We start from the raw sequence: 19,183 nt of genomic DNA, 5'->3' as shown, positions 1-19,183 counted from the left end.
GCTGAGGAGCAGGGCTGTCACAGGAGTCCACACCAGATTCCAAGGCCCCCAAGTTCCCCTGCGCTCGGAGTAGGAGCTAGGCCCAGGCAGGCCAAGCAGGTGGCTTGCAGGAACCAGGACCAGACCCCTTCAAAGGCTGCAATACCGTGCCCTCCTTGCCCCATGCTGAGTGACATGGCCCAGGGCAGGCAGTGTGGGAGGGGGTGGGAAGAGGGGGCAGTTGGAAGACGGGACTGGATGAACAGACCCCAGAAAGGAGCCTGTCTAGCAAAAGAGGCTGTGTGGTGGCTCTCTTAGGTGGAGCTATTATGGTCACTGTCACACAGGCCTACACCAGGAATTCACCCCATTCCGTTCTGGAGGCCACAGCTCCAAGGCCAAGGCGTGGGCAAGAACGCGCTCCTCTGGAAGGACTGGAGCGGGCCTCCGGCTTCTCCAGGGCCGGGGCTTCTGGCGTCCTTGCCGATGGCCGCACTGCTGCCTCTGTGTCTTCTGAGGCCCCTCGTCACTGGATCTGGGATCTGCCTGGACAATCCAGGATAATCTCATCATGAGGTCCTTAATGACATTGGCAAAGACCCCTTTTCTAAATAAACCCCTGCTCCCAGGCTCCAGGGCATGGCAGGGGCCAACTAGGGAGGCTGCCAGCCCACCACAGCCTACCACAGCCTGGGCACCTGGGATACAGTCACAGTACACTAGTGTATCAGTCACTCAGCAACAAAGCAAGCACCGATGGGCTGGGGCGCCTATGCAGAGCACAGAGCGGACATTCTGGCAAGCAGGGGCTCCCCAGGCCAGTCCCAGCCACGAGCGAGAGCCCTATGGCCAGCAAGGCCCACCTGGGCGTGGGGCCCTGGCCTGAAGGCCAGGTCACGGCTGAGCTGGGACCGGCTTTAAAACACGATCCTCTCACTGAGGGAAGGCCCGGGGCAGGCAGGGCTGGGGGTGGGAAAGCCCATGCTGCTTTCACATGGTTCCAGGCCTTCCAACCTGCCAAAGTAACTCTTGCTCTCCTGAGACCAGCGCACAGCCTTTCCTCGGGTCTTTGTTCTCCTTAATCTGGCTCCAGGCTGGGGGCTTCCCTGTCCCTGCCGTGGGTCCCTCATTAGCTGCCCATTAATGTGCATGACTTAGAAATTGGCCACTGGGCTGTGAAATTCCAGGCAATAACGAAAAACCTCTTAATTCTGAGGGGCTTTGATATTTGCCCTCAGCAGCACCCCTGGGCAGGTGACCTTTCCCGCTGCGGAGGGCGCCCTGCGGGGCCCCATCTGCAGCACTAGGGGGCGGCCACCTCCTCCTCTCCACCCCTCCCCCACACTGCAACCTCCAGCCCAGCCCAGCCCGCCAAGCCTGGCAGAAAACCCTGGACACACCAAGGTGCCCCTGTGGGCCCTGACAGAGGGTTCAGCAAGGTTCAGCAGAGCACCCAGCTCATGGCCCCCAGGGACCGATGCTGCCCTCCAGGCAGGTCCCCACCCATCCTGGGGCTCTGAGGACCCTCCTGAGACCTCCCTGGAGATGGTGGCAAGACAGGCTAGGGGCTCCATGCAGAAGGTCCTGGAACTCCAAGGTACCCTTTGTGTTCCAACTGCCAGAGACCATGCAGGTCAGCAGACAGCAGGACTCGGGACCCAGCTGGCTGGTGGGGATGGCCACGAGTCTATGGGTTCAGTGCCCACAGAAGGGGCAGGACATATGTGTCAGCTGTCAGCATTGACATGGGAACGCGTGCCTGAGTCCCTCACCTGTGTTTGACCTTCCTGGCTCTTCTGGGACACTGCTCCAAACCTTGGCCATTCCACAATCACCCCAGGAATTCCTCAAGTTGCCAAAGCCAGCCCCGCTCCTGGCTTTCTTGGATGCTGGTCTGGGGTGGGGGCTGGAGGAATGCTTCATTTTCTGCAACGTTCCCTCCTTTTAAGAACTGGCCATGCTGTGAGCACAACCAGGCAGCCACCCTTCTGAGTGGGCAGACTCCTCTGTGCCCTGTCTCAGACAAGGGAGCATCACACCTCCTGGGGCACCCCCAGCAGTAGCAGTTTACCTGGGACCCCACTGGATGCCTGACAAGGGCCCCAGGTGTTTCCACAACACTTCACACTGCCTGCGAGCTGAGCGGAGGACACCAAGGTAGGCAGTGACCTGAATCACCCAGGGCAGCCTACCTGTCATGGTGTCCTTATCACAGGGCCAAGAGGGGTTCCAGGTCAGACAGCAGCAGACTGGAGCGTCGCTGCAAGGCAGAGGCAGGGGCCACATGCTGGGGCAGTGGGTGGCTTCTAGAAGCTGGAAAAGGAAGCACAGTGCCCCCGGGCTCCCTGAGGGAGTGAGCCCCGCTGATGCCCCGACTTCAGCCCGGGGAGATGGACTCCACTCTTCCAAACTCCAGACCCGTGTTTCTGTGTTTGGGTTTCTGGAAGCCCCCATGTGTAGTGCCCTTGCTACAGCAGCAGCAGAGGTGAACGCACCAACCCCCTGACCCAGCTCCCCCGGGCTCCACAGCCAGCCTGGGCCTGCTGTGACAGCCCTAAGGCACAAGCCTCGCCGAGCACCCCATCCCCTCCCTCTTACACAGGGCTGCTTCTCCAGTGTTACGATCACGAGACCCAGTGTGCGTCAAGAAAGGTAGGTCTCAGGCAGGAGTGAGAGGAGCATTCTTGACCAGCTCCAGGCCTACCTGCTCTTGCCACCGTGGGCAGAGGGGGCACTGGGCAGGGTCACCGGGGCCCTGACCCCTCGGGTCCATGCTCACACTAGACCATCTCGAGGCAGAGCGCCTGGGGATGGGTGCACCTGTGAGCACGGGGGGCGGGCACAGCCATTTGTCACTGTCTGACCCAACGCTTTTTACACATATTCCCAGTGCCTTGTAACATCACAATGTTCTAGAGCATTCTCATCGCTCCTCAGGAAGAACCCTTTCCCCTGGCAACCACTAACCTTCTGCGTTAAATACCCATTTTGGACATTTTCTGCTAAGGGGAGCACCAAGAGGTGTTGTTCTGCACAGGGTTGCATGGCACCATGAACTGAAGTCCACTCCTCTTCCACAGCGTCTCTGCCCGCACAGGCCACTCACCCTCCGCCACACCCGTCATTCCACAAACAGTGCAGCTATGAACCGGCAGGGACAGCCTTCTGCCCGAACCCTGCGGGTGTTTGCTTGTGGGTGGAATGCTGGGATGCACAGTAAGGCGAGGGGGCTTTTAAAACAGATTTTCAGGCCCTTCCCAAATGGTTTAGGAAAATCTGGAGTCCCCAGTTGAACTATCGGACTCAGAACCCCAACCACAGAGAGAAGTGCAGGTTCCATGGTCTGCCATGGAGTGCAAGCGTCAGAGCTGGGCCTCCTCAGAGGCTCAGACGGAGCAGTGGACAGCGTGTCCAGGTGCACAGGGAGGATATGGCAGTCCATCGGAACCTGCAGAGGACACCTGGTACCACAACAGAGGACAGAAGACAGAACAAATCAATCAACTACCCCAGCCAGGTGTTGGCAGTGAAAATCCGGGCAAATGGAGACTCTAAGGTGGACCACGTCAGCCAATGGATTCTGGAGAGATCTCACCGTGCTTGGAATGGTGAGACTGGCAGCAATGCAGAACTGCTGAATTCTCAAAACCACTCGAGCAGGACCCTCAGAGCATGCCCCACATCGGGGATCCTGGGATGGGTGGGAGTCTGGGTCAGGCTTCTCCCTTTATCTCCCCCTTTATCCCAGACACAGAAAATAATAACAATAATAACAATAATAATAATGTGGAAACAATAGTCTTACCCACTTTCCTGTAGCCCTTGACCCTTTGTGCCCTAAACAACTATGTAAAGATTGTCAAAATAAAGTAATTAAAAAAAAAAAAAAAAAGACAACCTGAGCTGAGGACCATGACTATATTTCTAAGCTACTCAACTGCAGTACCCTCCTTCCCAAAGCAAACAAAACCATATCCTGTTATCGTCTGCTTACGTATCAAAAGCATCATGATTTTCCAACACTGCACAGAAAGGAAAACCTTCTGGGAATCTTCGCCTCTTGGCTGTGTCCAGGAAATCAAACCCTAAGTAAAATCCATTACTTTCCAGCTAAGGGGCATCCTTCAGCTACAGGTGGTGGGCAAGGGCTGCAGAGCCAAGGCCAGGCCAGACCTGGGTGCTTGGGCTCTGCTGGGTGTGATGCCTGGAACATCACCAGAGCCAGGGCACCACAGGGAGCCTGCTTCCAAAGGATGGTTCTCTCAGAGCCACTCTGCGTGGGACATGCTTCAGGACAGAGCAGCAGAGAAAGTAGCCGATAGGTGAGCCCTGGACACAGGACAAGGCATGCCTGGCGTCTCACCTGCACACAACAGCCAGCAGTGCCCTCAGTGGTGGCCATCTGCACACACAGGTGCCTTCACTGCCAGCTGTTCTGCCCCGTCCTCTTTTCTGCAAGGCCTAGACACTGTCTTCCGTCCCCATAGCCATGTGACTGCCACCCATGAGCACGACAGTGGCCCCACTGCTCACTCCAGGACTTGAGCACAAAATCTCCAAGGGGCGTGCTCGCTCTGGGTACACATCTGGGTGTACATCAGGTGCTTGGCACAGGACCAGGACAGAGCTGGTGCTGAAGGCACACACTGCATAGGCACAACAACCTTAAGAGCCCACCAGAATCCACAGGAAAGGCACCTCTCTTCCTGGTCCCAATGCCATTTTGGGGGATGAGGCTCCAAGTCCCCAAGGAAACAAGCAGACACAAGGCCACACAGCCAGCCTGAACACTAAATTCCCCCAGGCCAGTGCTCCCTCGTCCAGGACTTCGTTACACACACACACACACACACACACACACACACACACACCAGCCAGGATCATGTTTCAGTGGAAATCAAAATACCATCTGCTTCCCACAAAATAGGTCTTTCATTCAATCACTTGGCAACATTAAAACTCTAGAGATTTTACATAACCTAGATTTCAGACTTAAATTAAAGTTTTGCTGCTCAAGACAGGGCCGAGGGTGTCCCAGTGGGTCTCAGCCCACCACCCCTGCTGCTGCCTCACCTGCAGTCCTCATTCCTATAACCTACCTGGCCCCAGGATGCATCAGCGAACCTGGCTCTTACAGCTCTGAGGAGTGGATAGCAGCTCAGGCAGCCCCTGGCTGGCAGACAAGGGGCACCCTGAGTGATGACGGCTCTTCACCCGGCCTGGACGAGAAGCCACGCTCAGACCTTGGCCACCTTCTGAGGTTGTGCAGGCCACCTAGCGTACGCCAAACACTGACAGCCTCAGGCCACTTGTGTCGAGCCAGGCAGTGAGCACTTCAGGGGTTCACGGCGCACAAGGACAGACACAGGGAGCTTCAGCAGCAACTGGGCTGCAGTTCAAGCTGCAAGGCGCTCACGAGACCTGCCAGGGACACACCACCACAAAGGAGAGGCGGGAGCCTCAGCGGCTCCTCCTCTGCCCTTGGCTGAGGTCATTTTCTGGCCATGGCCTCCTCAGCACCCCTGGTTGGCACCCAATCTGCTTCTGGGTGGTTCTCCTCCCCTGTGAGCAGCAGCTGCGTGGCCAGGACACAGCACACACCCAGGCTGGGCAGGCAGTGAGCGGTGAGGCAGACGCTACTTGGGAACCACAGTCAGCAGTCAGGGAGAGAGTCAATCTGAGCTTCGTTGAGGTGAGAACATCTTGATGCCTCTGAGGACGCCACAAGGAAGCTGAGAACACAACGCACCGAGGTCATGTCATGTATCTGACAAGGGACTGGTGTCTGGAATACACAGCTCTTACAATTCAACCATCAAGACACAGAACACACTCCTAAACGGGCAAAGGCTCCAACAACAGGCAGAGGACCCCGGAGTAGAGGAGGCAATGGCCAGTACCAACACTGCTGGTAGCCAGGCAAGTCCAAACCACAGTGAGTGCACCCTCCCCCATCACTGCTGGGGAGGCGAGCAGCAGAGACGGACGGCTCCAGCGTCGGTGTGGATGTGCAGACCAACTCCCATGCAGCGCTGGCAAAAGGCAAAGATGCAGCTGCTCTGGGAAAACCTTTGGCAACTCTTCACCAAATCAAACACAAATGGGCATCCTTTCATTCATAGGTCTAAGAGGGCATTTCTCCAATTAACTGAAAATGTATATCAGGTTTTAATTTCCTTTTCCCATAAACTTTCTGAAGCACCTTCACACACTCAGCAGAAACAAAAAACACGTTCACACAAATCCTTGTACGCAAAGCCTCGTTAGCGGCACTCTACACAATGACTCCCACGCTCACCAGCCGAGAACGAGCCCCTCCAGGGTCTGCCCCCATGGGCAGCGTCCACCAGCCAGGCCACACCTAGGAGACCTGGGGGGTGCAAAGGACCACGTGGTCCAGAAAAAGCTGCTGCAGACAGCGAGCAGGGACAGCAGGGCAGAGAGAGGCACGCACTGCGAGTTTCTGTGGGAAACGATGCAAACCCACCAGCAGAGAGCCAGCAGTGATGACACGGAACCCAGAACACAGAGAAAGAACGACTTAGCCGTATGCTTTCAAACAGGTAATTTTATGGTATGTGAATTTTATCTCAATAAAAAAGGGACAGGCTGGTTCAGAACTCATTCCAGAGAAAAAGGACAGGTAGGAAAAGACCCCTAACACAGGCTCGTCAGCTTCATACACGTGATGTGTATTACTGAAAACTGTCTTCACCAACAGCGGTGAGATGAAGATTCCTAATTACAAAATATGATGGCAGTTGATATAAAAATAAAGCAAAGATCTCTGTTTCACAGATTTGTGCAGGTTTCTCTCAAATATTAGTCTGTCCTTTCACCAAAAAAGGAGATCATGGAATCTGTGTTCTTCCTCAATGATGTAATAGTAAAAAAATTGCATTCCACTGACCAAAAAAAAAAGCTTTGCTTCCAAATAGCACAAGTCTTTAAAGTGACTTTTTCCCAACAATAAATATAGAAAACAGCCGTTCACAAACGCACGGCAGCTCGGGCCTGTTGCCGCTCTCCCAGCGTATGGCCCCACGTGGCCTCGCAGGGCTGCTCGTCTTTGGTGCTCACAGCTGCCTGGAGTGACGTCACTGAGGCTGGGCCCGGCCATGAGGTGTTTCCAGGTGCACAGCGGGCCTGTTTCCCCCAGGCCGGGAGGCTCATTCAGCGTGGAGACCCACAGCCTCACAGCGGCATCCTGGAGGCCTGTGCAGAGGCAGCCCCCCAGAGGCCCTCCCGGTCGGCCAGTCTGCACTCACACTGACGGGGTCCTGGGTGGGTGAACCTGCTGCATGAGCTGTGGGCGCTTCACCCGGGGCTTCCTCCGTTTCGGCCTGCTCTTGGCCTTGTTGATCTGGACCACAAAGAAGGCTAGGACCACCATGGCTCCCAGGAAGGCGAAGACGGGAATGGTCTGACCAACCTCCTGGTTGTAGCGGCCAGGCATGATCCCTGCAAGAGGACAGCAGTGAACAACCAGGATAACACCCCGGAGCTCAGAGCTTGGCTGCAGCTTCTACTGGGCCAGCGGACATGCAGCAGCAACTACACCCCAGCGAGTCTCATGGGCTGGGCTTGCAGGCACACCCCAACTTTACACCTTGGCAACAAATGCACAGAGTGGGGGAGTGGGCAGGGTCTGCTTCTCCACTGGCCTCTGCCCTGCTCAGGTTCACCCCAGACAGACACAGACCCCAAAGCTCTGCTCTGCCAGACAAGGGTCAAGAGAAATTCCAAGGGCTTCCTGTGAGCTGCAGAGGTGGGCCCAGCCTCAGAATGTGCTGGGGTTCCACGGTGCAAGGCAGGTGACACACGGCAGATAAGCAGCACACTTCGCAAGTGGCTGGAAACCCGAAGTGGCACTGAAGGACTAGAAGTTAGAACGGCAGTACAAATGCGACCGAGCCCCACCGAGGGTTCCAGAATTCATAATCATCGGTTCTGACTCAGTCCCTAGTCAATTCCTAGAATCTGGAGAAGTCCCAGTCAGGGTGGCAAGCCTCTAAAGGGCAAAGGGCTGCTCATGTTCTACAGGAGTGATCTGAACCAACTGTCCCAGGCAGTCCCACCCACGTAGTGAATTCGGCCCCAGGCACTGCGGAGCAAAAGGCATTACACCCTAAGGAGCACTCACTCCTCTTCCGACCCCTCCCCCCACTAGCTCAGCCAAGCCCATCCCGGCAGCAGGAGACTGTGGGAGCAATGGTGGACCAGCAGCCGCGGTGCCTGGGGTGCCCGGGGTGCCCGGGGTACAAGCAGAACATGTTTGCACAACTGCCATAGCACCTGGTCACAGTAAAAAGAAGTTCAAGTTTGAGAAATTGTGTAGACATTTCTAAGCAAAACAATGAAGTCTTCATTTCATGTTGATTTGACCCACAAGAAGGGCTAAGACCACTACAGTTCCCAGGAAGGCAGTCTCCCAGGGAAGTGAAGGAGACTACTGAGAACAACATCCAGCCCGGCTCAGCCTCACAGCAGACCAGGAACTCACCTCCGGGCATGTCCCAGGCACCGCTTTCTCCAGGAGACAAGGGCCGCACTTGCGGGCGATTTGATCGGAAGTTGGGTAACACCACTTTGTCCAGGTCGATGGAGAGCAACTTTTGATGTTTCCAAAGATTACTTCAGAAAAATGTAGTAAAACAAACATAAGCAGTTGTAAGAGCCTGGGAGGCTCTCCTGACCCAGAAGCCTGAAACCAGAAAGCCTCCAAAATCAGATTTTCTGCCTACCAACATGGCACCACCACAGGGAAATGCCACAGTGACCTCGTGGAACCCAGGAGCACTGAAAGCACTGTACAACAAGACTCTGGCACAGCACGTTCCCAGTGCTGTGTGCCAGCACAGGACTTCACGTGAGACTGGAATCCTGTCCCCAAGCTGTCTCAGTATAGGATATACAAATATTCTAAAATCTAAAGATCTTTAAAACCTAAAACACTCTTGGTCCCGAGAGAAAGTAATCCAGAAAAAGCTCCGAGACGGTCACCAGTCGGCATCTCCTGGAGTCCACTGTGACAGCAGCTGGGCTGACACTCCCGGGACAGGGAAACGCCCCAGTGTAGTCCCCGCTCATGAGCCTGTCACAGCTCGGCTGGGTTCTGACTCTGCTCCCACCTGTGCCCAGAGCTAGAAATGTCACCATGCAGCCTGAGAGACCCTCTGGGACAGGCTCTGGAAGGAGGTGGCACATGGGCAGACTAGGAACCTTTATGAGGCAGCGCCACGGCAGGTAACACCTGCTGACAAACATGAGGCAAGGCAGCCAGTGGACTGGGGCACACACCAAGCTGGTGAGCAAGCAGCGCCAAGGGCGTGGGAGGTGCACGGAACCGCCAACTTCAGACCAACATACCAGAAATGAACACCATGGAGGGCGGACAGACACCTTTAGCAGCACAAAGATGCAAATGGAAAATCTGAACTGTCGTGGCTGGCAAACAAGGGAAAGTATGATGTTTGCAAACGTCGACCTCCCTACCGTCCTGCTGCTCACCCACCGGGACGCTGCTGGCCCACGCTGCCCCTAGCTGGGTGAAGGCAAAGGCGCCGAGCCTGCCTGCTCTCCAATGACAGTCCACAGGGAGCCGAGGCCCAGCCAGGCCTGAGAGGGGCTTTCTAGGCACCACAGCACCCAGATACAGGAGGCATGGGAAATGCCAATGAGGACCAGAGCCTGTTGCATTTTACACAGCTGGGCTAAACTCTGCATTCCTGGTGTATCAGCCTGAAAATGAAACCCATGCCATTAGGCTACACTCAGTGACATTTAGGGTCCATGACTTTGTAGCAGAACCTACATGGTTCTATTTTTATTCTCACAGTGACAACCTGTGCTGTGGTGCTAATCATTTCGTGAGAGCACTTTCGAGACAAGCAGTCATGGCAACAGTACACTGCACTCACGACCCACCGGGCGGGGGTCTTCCCAGGCTGTGCAGCTGGCTGCAGCCATGCCAGGAGTCAGGTGCCCACTGCAGGGTGTGTGGGGCCGTCAGTCACCGATCCCAGGCTCTTCTGAAGATTTGGGACTGTCTGGGGACCAAGCAGTGTTCTCAGCAAGATGTGAAATGTGAGATAAAGTGAGAGCCAGCAGCGTGTTAAGGAAAAGGAATTACTGATAGGAACTCTGAAAATCCAATTCCAGGAGCTGAACGTTATCACCTGATAGCACAGTCCAGTACTGGATTATCTGACGTGGACAGGTGGCCAGAGGACACTCATCTCTTTCTGCGAGACCTGACAACACTGTGACCACCAGCTGCCCTCCTGCAACTTTAGCAAACACTGTTCACAGCTGGAATATAATCTGGGCTGAATGCTCAAATAATAATGGGTTATAAATAAGCAGGATGTAAAAATGGAAACTTATCAGAAATTTTAAAATGACGGGATGTTAATGGGAATGGAAAAGTACTCATTAATTAGAAGTTCAGGAAGAAAACTGCTGACGAGACAATAAGGAGCTGATTCTGTCACCCCGGCCCTGGAGTGCCAATGACAGTGGGCAAAGCAGAGAAGCTTCCGGAGCCTTCCCAGTCACACCAGCGAGAGCAGCCCTTGGGCCACACCACAGCTGCTCACCCAGCATGATGGGCAGCCTGAAGACTGGGAGGAAAATTCTCACAGCTGTCCCTGGGACACCTAGTCTGTGCTTCCACACAGCAGGCCCCAGCACCCCATCCAGGCACTTAGGAGGCGCCCCTATTCTCTCTGCAGTGGCTCACGCAGGCAGGGCTGCCACAGAGACAGAAATGGAGGAGGTGCCCTCCAGAAGGACTGAACTGGCTCGTGAAGGGGTGCCCAAACAAAGGCTCCAGCAAAGGAACGGCAAGCAGCATGCAGAGCGCACTGCTGGGTGCCAGGACAAGCAGATGGGGGCCCGTGCCACCATCCCCCAGCGGTGGCCAGGCTCCCTCAGCACAGCCAATGTACTCATGTACTCACAGCAATCTGGCACAAGGCATGACAGAGGAAGTGCCCAACAGCATCTCACCCAGGGGGCTCAGTGGCACACAAACTAAGGAGCCAGAGCTTTGTCATGTGACTTGGTGGTAGGATCATGGCTTTTCAACAAGATTTAAACCACAGTTGACTTCCATCAGAAAGCACTCTTCCACATAGAACGTTTCTAAAGGTCAGCATGGAGCTCAGCATTTAGTTAACCTCCAAGAAACAGCCGACTCAAAGATCTAATTACTTCATAATGATACCAGGAAAATGCAACTCTCTCCTTAATAAAACAAAAACAAAACCAAAAAAAGGACGCATGACTCACAGGCCTGCCACAGAGAGGGAGTGCAAGCACTCACTGACCTGGGTGCCGTTTCATTCAAAGGCTGTGGCTTGGCCCAAGACAAGTGTGGACAGGCCGGCAGAGGACGAGGCTTCGGGTCTCCCAGATGGGCCTCTAGAACCTTGGAGTACCGGTGCAGATGGTTTCCTGTGGTGGGGCGACAGCAACAACATGGGGAGGCCTCAGCACCAAGCCACACACAGGGTGCTGTCAACATGGGAGGCCTCAGCACCAAGCCACGCACAGGGTGCTGTCAACATGGGGAGGCCTGAGCACCGTGCCACGCACAGGGTGCTGTCAACATGGGGAGGCCTCAGCACCATGCCACGCACAGGGTGCTGTCAATAGTGTTTCTCTGCAGCCTGCTGAGCTGGCAGCCGGATCTGTGCAGCTGGGGCCGTGGCCGCCTGGCTCCTCTCACCCAACATGCCCTCACTGCCAGAGCTGAGCCAAGTGTCAGGACTCCCCAGGAAGAGCCACGCACTGTGCACACCCCAGGCTACCCCCAAGGAAGCTGACCCTCAGACAGGCTTACGTAAACAAATCCGCCCCCACCCCAAAGTATTTAATTCCCTGGCCAAAAACAAAACAAACTCCTGCATTTTCTAAATTCCTTGTATTTCTGAGATTTGTATCACCAAACATGGTCACACGTTACTGAGCCACTGAAAGGGGATCAAGTACTTAAATAAATTGTTTTGATGCCCTGGGATAAAGTGTGTTATTAAATTGGATTTCACCTGTGGTTCACCCTCAGTTTTCTGTGGGCAGTGCTTTGCAGTGCACACATCTGGAACTCGTGGCTCTACCCCAGGAGATACCCTATAAGCCCATGTCAAGCTCCAGGCTCCACCACAGGCCTGTCTGGGTGACCAGGGCAGTAACTGCACTTCCCTCAGCTCTGGGCCTTCATCGTCAAGCTGGAAATCACACAGACTCTCACAGGATCACCCAGCCTGGAGCCTGGTACCTGTACCTGCTCTCAGCACCTGGTGGTTCTCCCTCAACTCTGACCTGCGGTCTGGGGTGACCACAGGAAAGCAACTGCACATGGGGCCCTCCGACACTGTCCATGCTGGCACTATGAGGACAACCCTCTGCAGGCGGAGACCCTGCTCGCTTGTCCACTGTGTGTCAGCAAACACAAGCAGTGGTCAGCACTAAGAGGCTCCATCACTGGCCAGAGCAACCACACAGCAGCATCACTTCAGCTCGATCCAGTCACCCCACTGAGACGTCACACGGCCCACTCACCTTCCATCCTCTCTGGAGGGGCAGAGCCTGCTCCGCTGGGAGGACGCTGCCGGTTCCCAGAGTGACTGAGGCTGGGAGGGGTCACCCCATAGGATGTGTACTGAAGGAGCGCATCCAGGAGCCAAAAGCAGTCTGCAGAATCAATAAGCATATCGCTTAGGAATTCTTTTTTCCAAAAAGGAAACCACACAAACAAAAAAAATCCAGCTAGCCTCCAGAAGGAAGGGCAAGATAGGAGTTCCCAAGTCAGAAGAGCAGGTCAAAGCAAATCCAACCCATCCTGGTGCCCCGTTGTCATATAGATGCAATCCCTGATCAGGGCTCCATCCACTCAGCTCAGCACAAAGGGCACGGCCCAATAGTGGGCTCCATTCCAAAGGCCCAGCGCAGCACACAAGTCAACACTACATTATGCTGGGCTGCACTAACAGCCCGGGCCCCTCAAGGACAGAACAGAATGGAACCTGAATAGGAAAGAACGGTCTCAGGACTGGGGACACAGGCCAACAGGCAGACAGGACCTGGAAACCACTGACGCCCCCGGAGAGGCACTGCACAGCACCATGGGAGACTTCGAGTTGTGGGCTGCCTGATCACTCCCACGGACAGAGAGAGGTCTTCCATCTCGCCACACCAGCCAGGGCTGAGCTGATCCAAAGCCGGGGGCTTCCTCTGGGTCTCCCATGTGAATGCAGACGCCCAAGGACTTAGGTCATAAGCAGGGAGCGGGAGCAGGACCAGGAGTGGAGCAGCAACGACTAGAACTGGCACCCACATGGGATGCAGGTACTGCAAGATAGAGAATTAGCCTGAGCCATTGTGCTGGCCCCAGGAATGTGAAATTTTCATAAAGACTCATATCAGGAAGGCTCAGGTCTTAGATTCTCTCTGGAATAAGTCATTAATCTTTCAACAATGACTTGAATGCTCACTTTTAATATTTGAAAAAAATCAGCCACATCCCAAAGATTTACATAAATGCCTAGAATTCAATCAACATCAACTCAAACTTCAAAAGAGGCACACAGATGACTCCTGGGCCTGTGTGTTGGCTGCCAACACAAGGGTGAGACCTGGGCTCCCAGAGGCCATGTCTCATCCCAATAAAATGTGCAACACTCCCACCCTCACTCCTGGCTTTAAGCCCCTAACCCGGAGGGAGCAGAGAGGGTGGAGGCGGGGCGGCAGTGCCTGCTGTACCCTTCCCTCTCCAAGACGGCAACAACACCCCTCCCTGAGGAAGGCTGTGGGCTGTACAAGTGGGAGAGGTGCTTGGGCCACAGGGGAAAGGGCCTGTCCATGAAACAGAGAGGGTGAACACCACCTGCCTAGGGACAATGAAGATGGAGATGGGGAGAACTAGGGCTTTTGCTTCGGACACCTACTGGCATATTCCAAGTATCCGAAGCTCCCGCTAGCTCCTGGGAGTAGGTGCCCATCCACTGACCAGAGAGGACGGACCCTGAGCCCATGCGCTGGCTCTCACCCTTTTGTCGGTGACTGTCATCCAGGCAGTTGGAGTCTCCATACAGCACGATGCGGCCTCCACCCTCAGCTGGAATTTGATACAGTCCCAAAATGGGGACATTTTCAACAGTTGTTGTTTCTTGCTTTAAAACTTCCAATCCTGAATCAACACAACAACAAAACCAGGGATGAAATTTGTCCAATTATTTTCCAGTTAGAGATTTAATTCAAACAACAACAAAACCTGTAAAATCTAATATTTAATCAACGTGGAAACTTTCAGGGCAGGAAAGCCCTGTCTTGGACATCACCAACCAGTCTGGGTTGAGCAAAGTCCACTTAAGTGAATAGTTCTACACACACCTGCTCTGCCGCCTGAGACTGTGCAAGGTCACATTTACAACCTTCCAATTGCTTCCCCTTTTCACCCAGCCACACAGCATCAACTCCTGTCCCACTTTCACACTTTCTAGATAAAAGAAAGCCAGTCTGCAAAGAGTTGTGTATACTGACAGCTGGGTTTGCATTTTATTATTTCCCATTCAGTGGTTCATTTCCCAAAATGCCTGCAACATCTTCAGGCTAGGCACCAAGGTCAAGAGCTAGGAACTCAATCTAAGCTTCCCACACAGGTGCCAGGAACCCAATAACTTGCGCCATTAGCACCTGCTGTGTCCCAGAGATCACATTAGCAGGAAGTTGCAGCCGGATATCAAACCCAGGCACTCCAATCTGAAACAGTGCCATCACCATGATCTTAACTGCTAAGCTCATCGCCTCTGCCATGCCCTGCGTCTGTGACTGTAGCCTTAAGACGCCTGCTATATTAATTTCACAAAAAAGAGTTTCAACACTAGAATCTTCTTATCCATGACAAACCATGTAACAAGCTAAAATACTTCCTCAAAAGCCACCGTCAGCGGCCCCTGCACAGCACTGTGTCCCGTTCTCTCCTCAGCACCAGGAAGAGGCACGCATCTTAATCGGGAGCAGTGTGTTCCACTCTGCTCATGTCCAATGTGCCTGTAGCTGAACAAACACAACACTGCCTGCTCTCTGTAATTACCCTGGGAGCTGAGGAGAAAAAGGACGCTGTCCTACGCAGGCAGGAGGGGAGAGACAAGATCAAACAGGGAAACGTGCGTGCCAGTGCCGTCCACGGGGTGCCAGGCTGACAGTTCTGACAACAAGGTCTTTTCTGATGCAGCAAAACATAGAGTTTCAAATTCCTGTTTTGCATCAAAAGCATTAATCGACCTAAAGCCTTTATAAAAAGCCCTTTATAAAGGACCTCAAGGTAACTGGCTTTTATTTCAGATTGCACCCGAACACATGGAGGCACTCATCCTTCAATCTACTTCCGGTTTATCTCCCTGTTTCAGGGGAGCCAGCCAGCCAGCAGGCCTCTGCTCCAGCCCTGTCCACCTCTCCAAGCGAAGCGACAGTGTCAGGCAACTGCTTCTAGGTAAGTCACCACATCATGGAAAACTGTCAAATGACCAGGAAGACATGGTCACTGCACGCTGAACATCAACACAGACCTGTGAGATGCGTCTATTCACTGACTGATCCTTTTCTGATGAAATAAAGAATTCCTGTCCCAGTAATAAAACACAATTCTACACTGCAGTTGCTACTAGATTAATAAATCCTACATTTTCAACTAGCAGAATTGTCCCTAACAGCCAATTACAGGAAGACCGCAATCTTCCCACACAGTGAACTCGACCTTGCAGGACACGGGGCCACCTGCCGAGCATGCAGGCTGTCTGCAGGGAAAAGCGGAGACCAAGGAGCGATGGGCCCAGGAAGGGAGCGACGGGCCCAGGAAGGGCGTCCTGTGGCTCCTGCTCGCAGCTCCCTCCCACCCCATGCTCCTAACTTTGGGAAGCAAAGGTAGAACAATTCACTCCTGCTCCTTCCTGGCTCACCCAGCAACAGATCTGGGGGAAGCGGACTGGAGCCTTCTGCAGCAAGGCCCACACAAGGCTGAGGGAGACCTGGAAAGGCACTGCCCTAACAAGCTTTAGCAAGCATTTTAAAATCTTCACACAGCAAGAAGACAGAAAGGGGAAAGCCCAAGGCCCGTTACCTTGGTCCTTCAGAGTCTGTGTTATCACTATGCCCTCTTCTGGAAATCTGGCGATGCTGCAGCCCGAGGCGTAGTACACTAGAAAACAGCAGCTCTGGGTTACAGGGCCTGGGACACCCCAGAACAGCTCCCCAACAGCGCCTCAGGAACCCACATGCACCCTTCAAACACCATATAGGTGGTACCTAAACTGCAGGGGATCAACTTTAAGCAAGGAGGAAAAGCAGGACTAACAAAGTTACTGGGCGGACCTGAGAGAGAAGTGACGCCCCTGGAGCCAGGGCTTGCAACCCCCATCGGAAGAAAACTGAGCCGTCGGCCAGCACTGCCACTGGGCCCTGTTGGCACGTCGGCTGGAACCTGGGGCCCCCTGCGGCACACAAACCCCAAGCCTTACTGTCATGGTTTGCCAAGGTGAACTCCCCTTCATACAGGCCATCGCTGAACCCCATATCCCACACAGACAGCAGCTCATTCAGGGCTGGGATGTTGGCTCCTCCAGTGTCTGGCATCCACCACTGCCTGTAAAGGTGACGGCAGATACAGCAGCTGCAACACCCCATGTGCACTGCCTGCCCAGGACAACACTGGGTTTCTCCCGCCACCATCCAGCCCACTCTCAACTGAGGCCGAGCATCGGGGCACGGGGACACGGCAACAGACGGAGCCTGAATGCACCCATGAAGCAAAGATGGCGCCCCCCCGACCTGCGCCACTCGTACCTGTCATCTACACCTGGCCGAAGCAGGAAATGATGAGAAAAAAGCTTATCAAAGTTTAAGTCACACTGGGAATCCTCAATCATAATTCATTTATTGTGAACTATTCTGAGGAAAGATGACGAATCATTTCCACCAGGACTTTAGTCAGCTCTCAGGCTGCCAAGCAGACGACTCCCCAGAGCTCTCCTCCAGGGAGACCCTCGTCAGCGAAGGGGGGTTTCTACTAAACACAAAGATCAGCCCTTTAAGACACCGGGCTCCCCAAGGCTCGTAGAAAATGAAACTCAAGTTGGGCCCAGCGTGGTAGCCTAGCGGCTAACTTGCCCTTCATGCACCAGGATCCCATATGGGCGCCGGCTCTAACTCTTGTGGCCCCGCTTCCCATCCAGCTCCCTGCCGGTGGCCTGGGGAGGCAGCAGAGGACGGCCCAGGGCCTTGGGACCCTGCACCCATGTGGGAGCCCAGGAAGAGGCTCTGGGCTCCTGGCTTCAGTTCAGTTCAGCTCAGCTCTGGCCATTGCGGTCACTTATGGAGTGAACCAGTGGCCTGAAGATCTTCTTCTGTCTCTCCTCCTCTGTATATCTTACTTTCCAATAAAAATAAAATGTTAAAAAAAAAAAATCAAGTCACATTTCTCATTCAAATACCAACTCTTTTCAGTACCTTGTGTTTTCATCATAAAATTTGACTTTCCTCATCACTGAGGTGTTGTACCAGTCACTGAAGACGATAAGCGACAGGCCGTTGTCCACATCCCTCCTCAGCTTGGCAATCTCTTCAGGGAAGTACTCCTCTTCACTGTCCACCATCAGCAGAGTGCCTAGCAGACAGGGGGCCATGGCTTAACAACAGTGACCTGGGTACACAGTGTCACACACACACACACACACACACACACACACGGCTTCACAGAACTGTCGCTCAGACCGCCTCCTCCCGTCTGCTGGGTGAACGGCATCCTGCACGAGGGGAAATTAAGGACCAGAGCGCAGCACAGCAAGGCCGGAGCACGGGCTTAGTTCTCATCTGTGCTGCCTAACACGAAGCAGTAAACCAGAACTTCTACATAAAATGCCGTGCCCTTCGGTCTGAGAGCTTGGCATTCGGGAAGCGTCAAGCCCCCGCACGCTGTCCTGTCAGCCTCGTTCCACCCCCCACGAGGACACGCAGATGCAAACGCTCCCTTCCCACACGTCTCACAGCCACCCAATGTCAGTGACAAGAGCCCCGGGCCAGCCCCCCGCGGCTGCTCACCATATTGACTGGCATCAAAACACGTGAAGGGGGAGCCAAGGACTTCCACAAAGTAGCCCATGCTTCTCAGATGCTGGTACATGTCCCTGAAGTTAGTGTGGACGTGGTCACCATTCCTGAAAAGCAGTAAGCCACAGCACCAACGTGACCACTTCTGACCTACAAGAGGCCCATCTGAACACAGGTTCCAGCTTGTGGAGTCCGGCTGCACCCAGAAAAATGCAGCAGAGTGACCCGTGGGGAAGGCTGGGGATGGCAGCCCTGGGCCAGAGACCTGCCTCTCCATGCCTGTACTCTCTGGGCTGCCCAGAGAAATCTGTGGACACAGCACACAAGGAAAAGACAAGGCAAAGATGGCACACACCTATTTTTGAAGTGCACTGAAGCATCACGTCGGCAGTGGCATTCATGTACACCGCCAGCAGCCATCCGCACCTGACAGATCAGCTTAGCACACAGCCGAGGGACTGCACACACCTGACAGATCAGCTTAGCACACAGCCGTGGGACTGCACACACCTGACAGATCAGCTCAGCACACAGCCGTGGGACTGCACACACCTGACAGATCAGCTCAGCACACAGCCGAGGGACTGCACACACCTGACAGATCAGCTTGGCACACAGCCGTGGGACTGCACACACCTGACAGATCAGCTTAGCACACAGCCGTGGGACTGCAGACACCTGACAGATCAGCTTAGCACACAGCCGTGGGACTGCAGACACGCTGGGACGGGCCCAGGAGCAAGCACCAGGATGACAACACAGTAGAAATCATTGCCGCTCCTCTCTGGAATGTGCTCGCCCTCCCAGGGACGCCCAGGGAGCACCTCCCTGCCTCACAGGGCTCCGGGGCCCGTCCACGGTGCCACGTGCTGTCCTGTATCCTGCGGATTTCTGCCAACTGCCTCAGCTTCTTGTCCACCTGCCTCTGAGCACAGCTTCCTCAATCTCTTCTCCAGAGACAGCTTACTTCATAAAAGGCAAATCTGACCCTTTAAGTGTTCTGGTCAGGTCTTCCAAGCCCCTCTTACCTCATTTTCAGTATGGACCAAGAGCTGGTCCAAGGCCACAAGCCAAGCAATGTCCCCTCCCCAAGGGC

General features: G+C 54.4%; 1 protein-coding gene across 1 annotated transcript in view; it reads right to left on the bottom strand.

The window, feature by feature from the left end:
* Positions 1-6,529: 6,529 nt before the first annotated feature.
* The window catches only part of MBTPS1 (membrane bound transcription factor peptidase, site 1), a 50,900-nt gene continuing 38,246 nt past the window's right edge, over positions 6,530-19,183 (bottom strand). Inside the window, exons 15-23 of the mRNA XM_058674075.1 lie at positions 18,079-18,194; positions 17,488-17,644; positions 16,500-16,624; positions 16,103-16,180; positions 14,030-14,170; positions 12,544-12,675; positions 11,310-11,436; positions 8,483-8,613; positions 6,530-7,440 (exon numbers count right to left, since the gene is read on the bottom strand). Of these exons, the coding sequence (XP_058530058.1) occupies positions 7,244-7,440; positions 8,483-8,613; positions 11,310-11,436; positions 12,544-12,675; positions 14,030-14,170; positions 16,103-16,180; positions 16,500-16,624; positions 17,488-17,644; positions 18,079-18,194 (1,204 nt within the window). The 3' untranslated portion in view covers positions 6,530-7,243. The remainder of the gene's footprint in view (positions 7,441-8,482; positions 8,614-11,309; positions 11,437-12,543; positions 12,676-14,029; positions 14,171-16,102; positions 16,181-16,499; positions 16,625-17,487; positions 17,645-18,078; positions 18,195-19,183) is intronic.

The sequence above is a fragment of the Ochotona princeps genome, chromosome 16 (assembly GCF_030435755.1).
Source record: "Ochotona princeps isolate mOchPri1 chromosome 16, mOchPri1.hap1, whole genome shotgun sequence".
Lineage (NCBI taxonomy): Eukaryota > Metazoa > Chordata > Mammalia > Lagomorpha > Ochotonidae > Ochotona > Ochotona princeps.
This window is presented reverse-complemented; position numbering and strand designations above follow the sequence as displayed.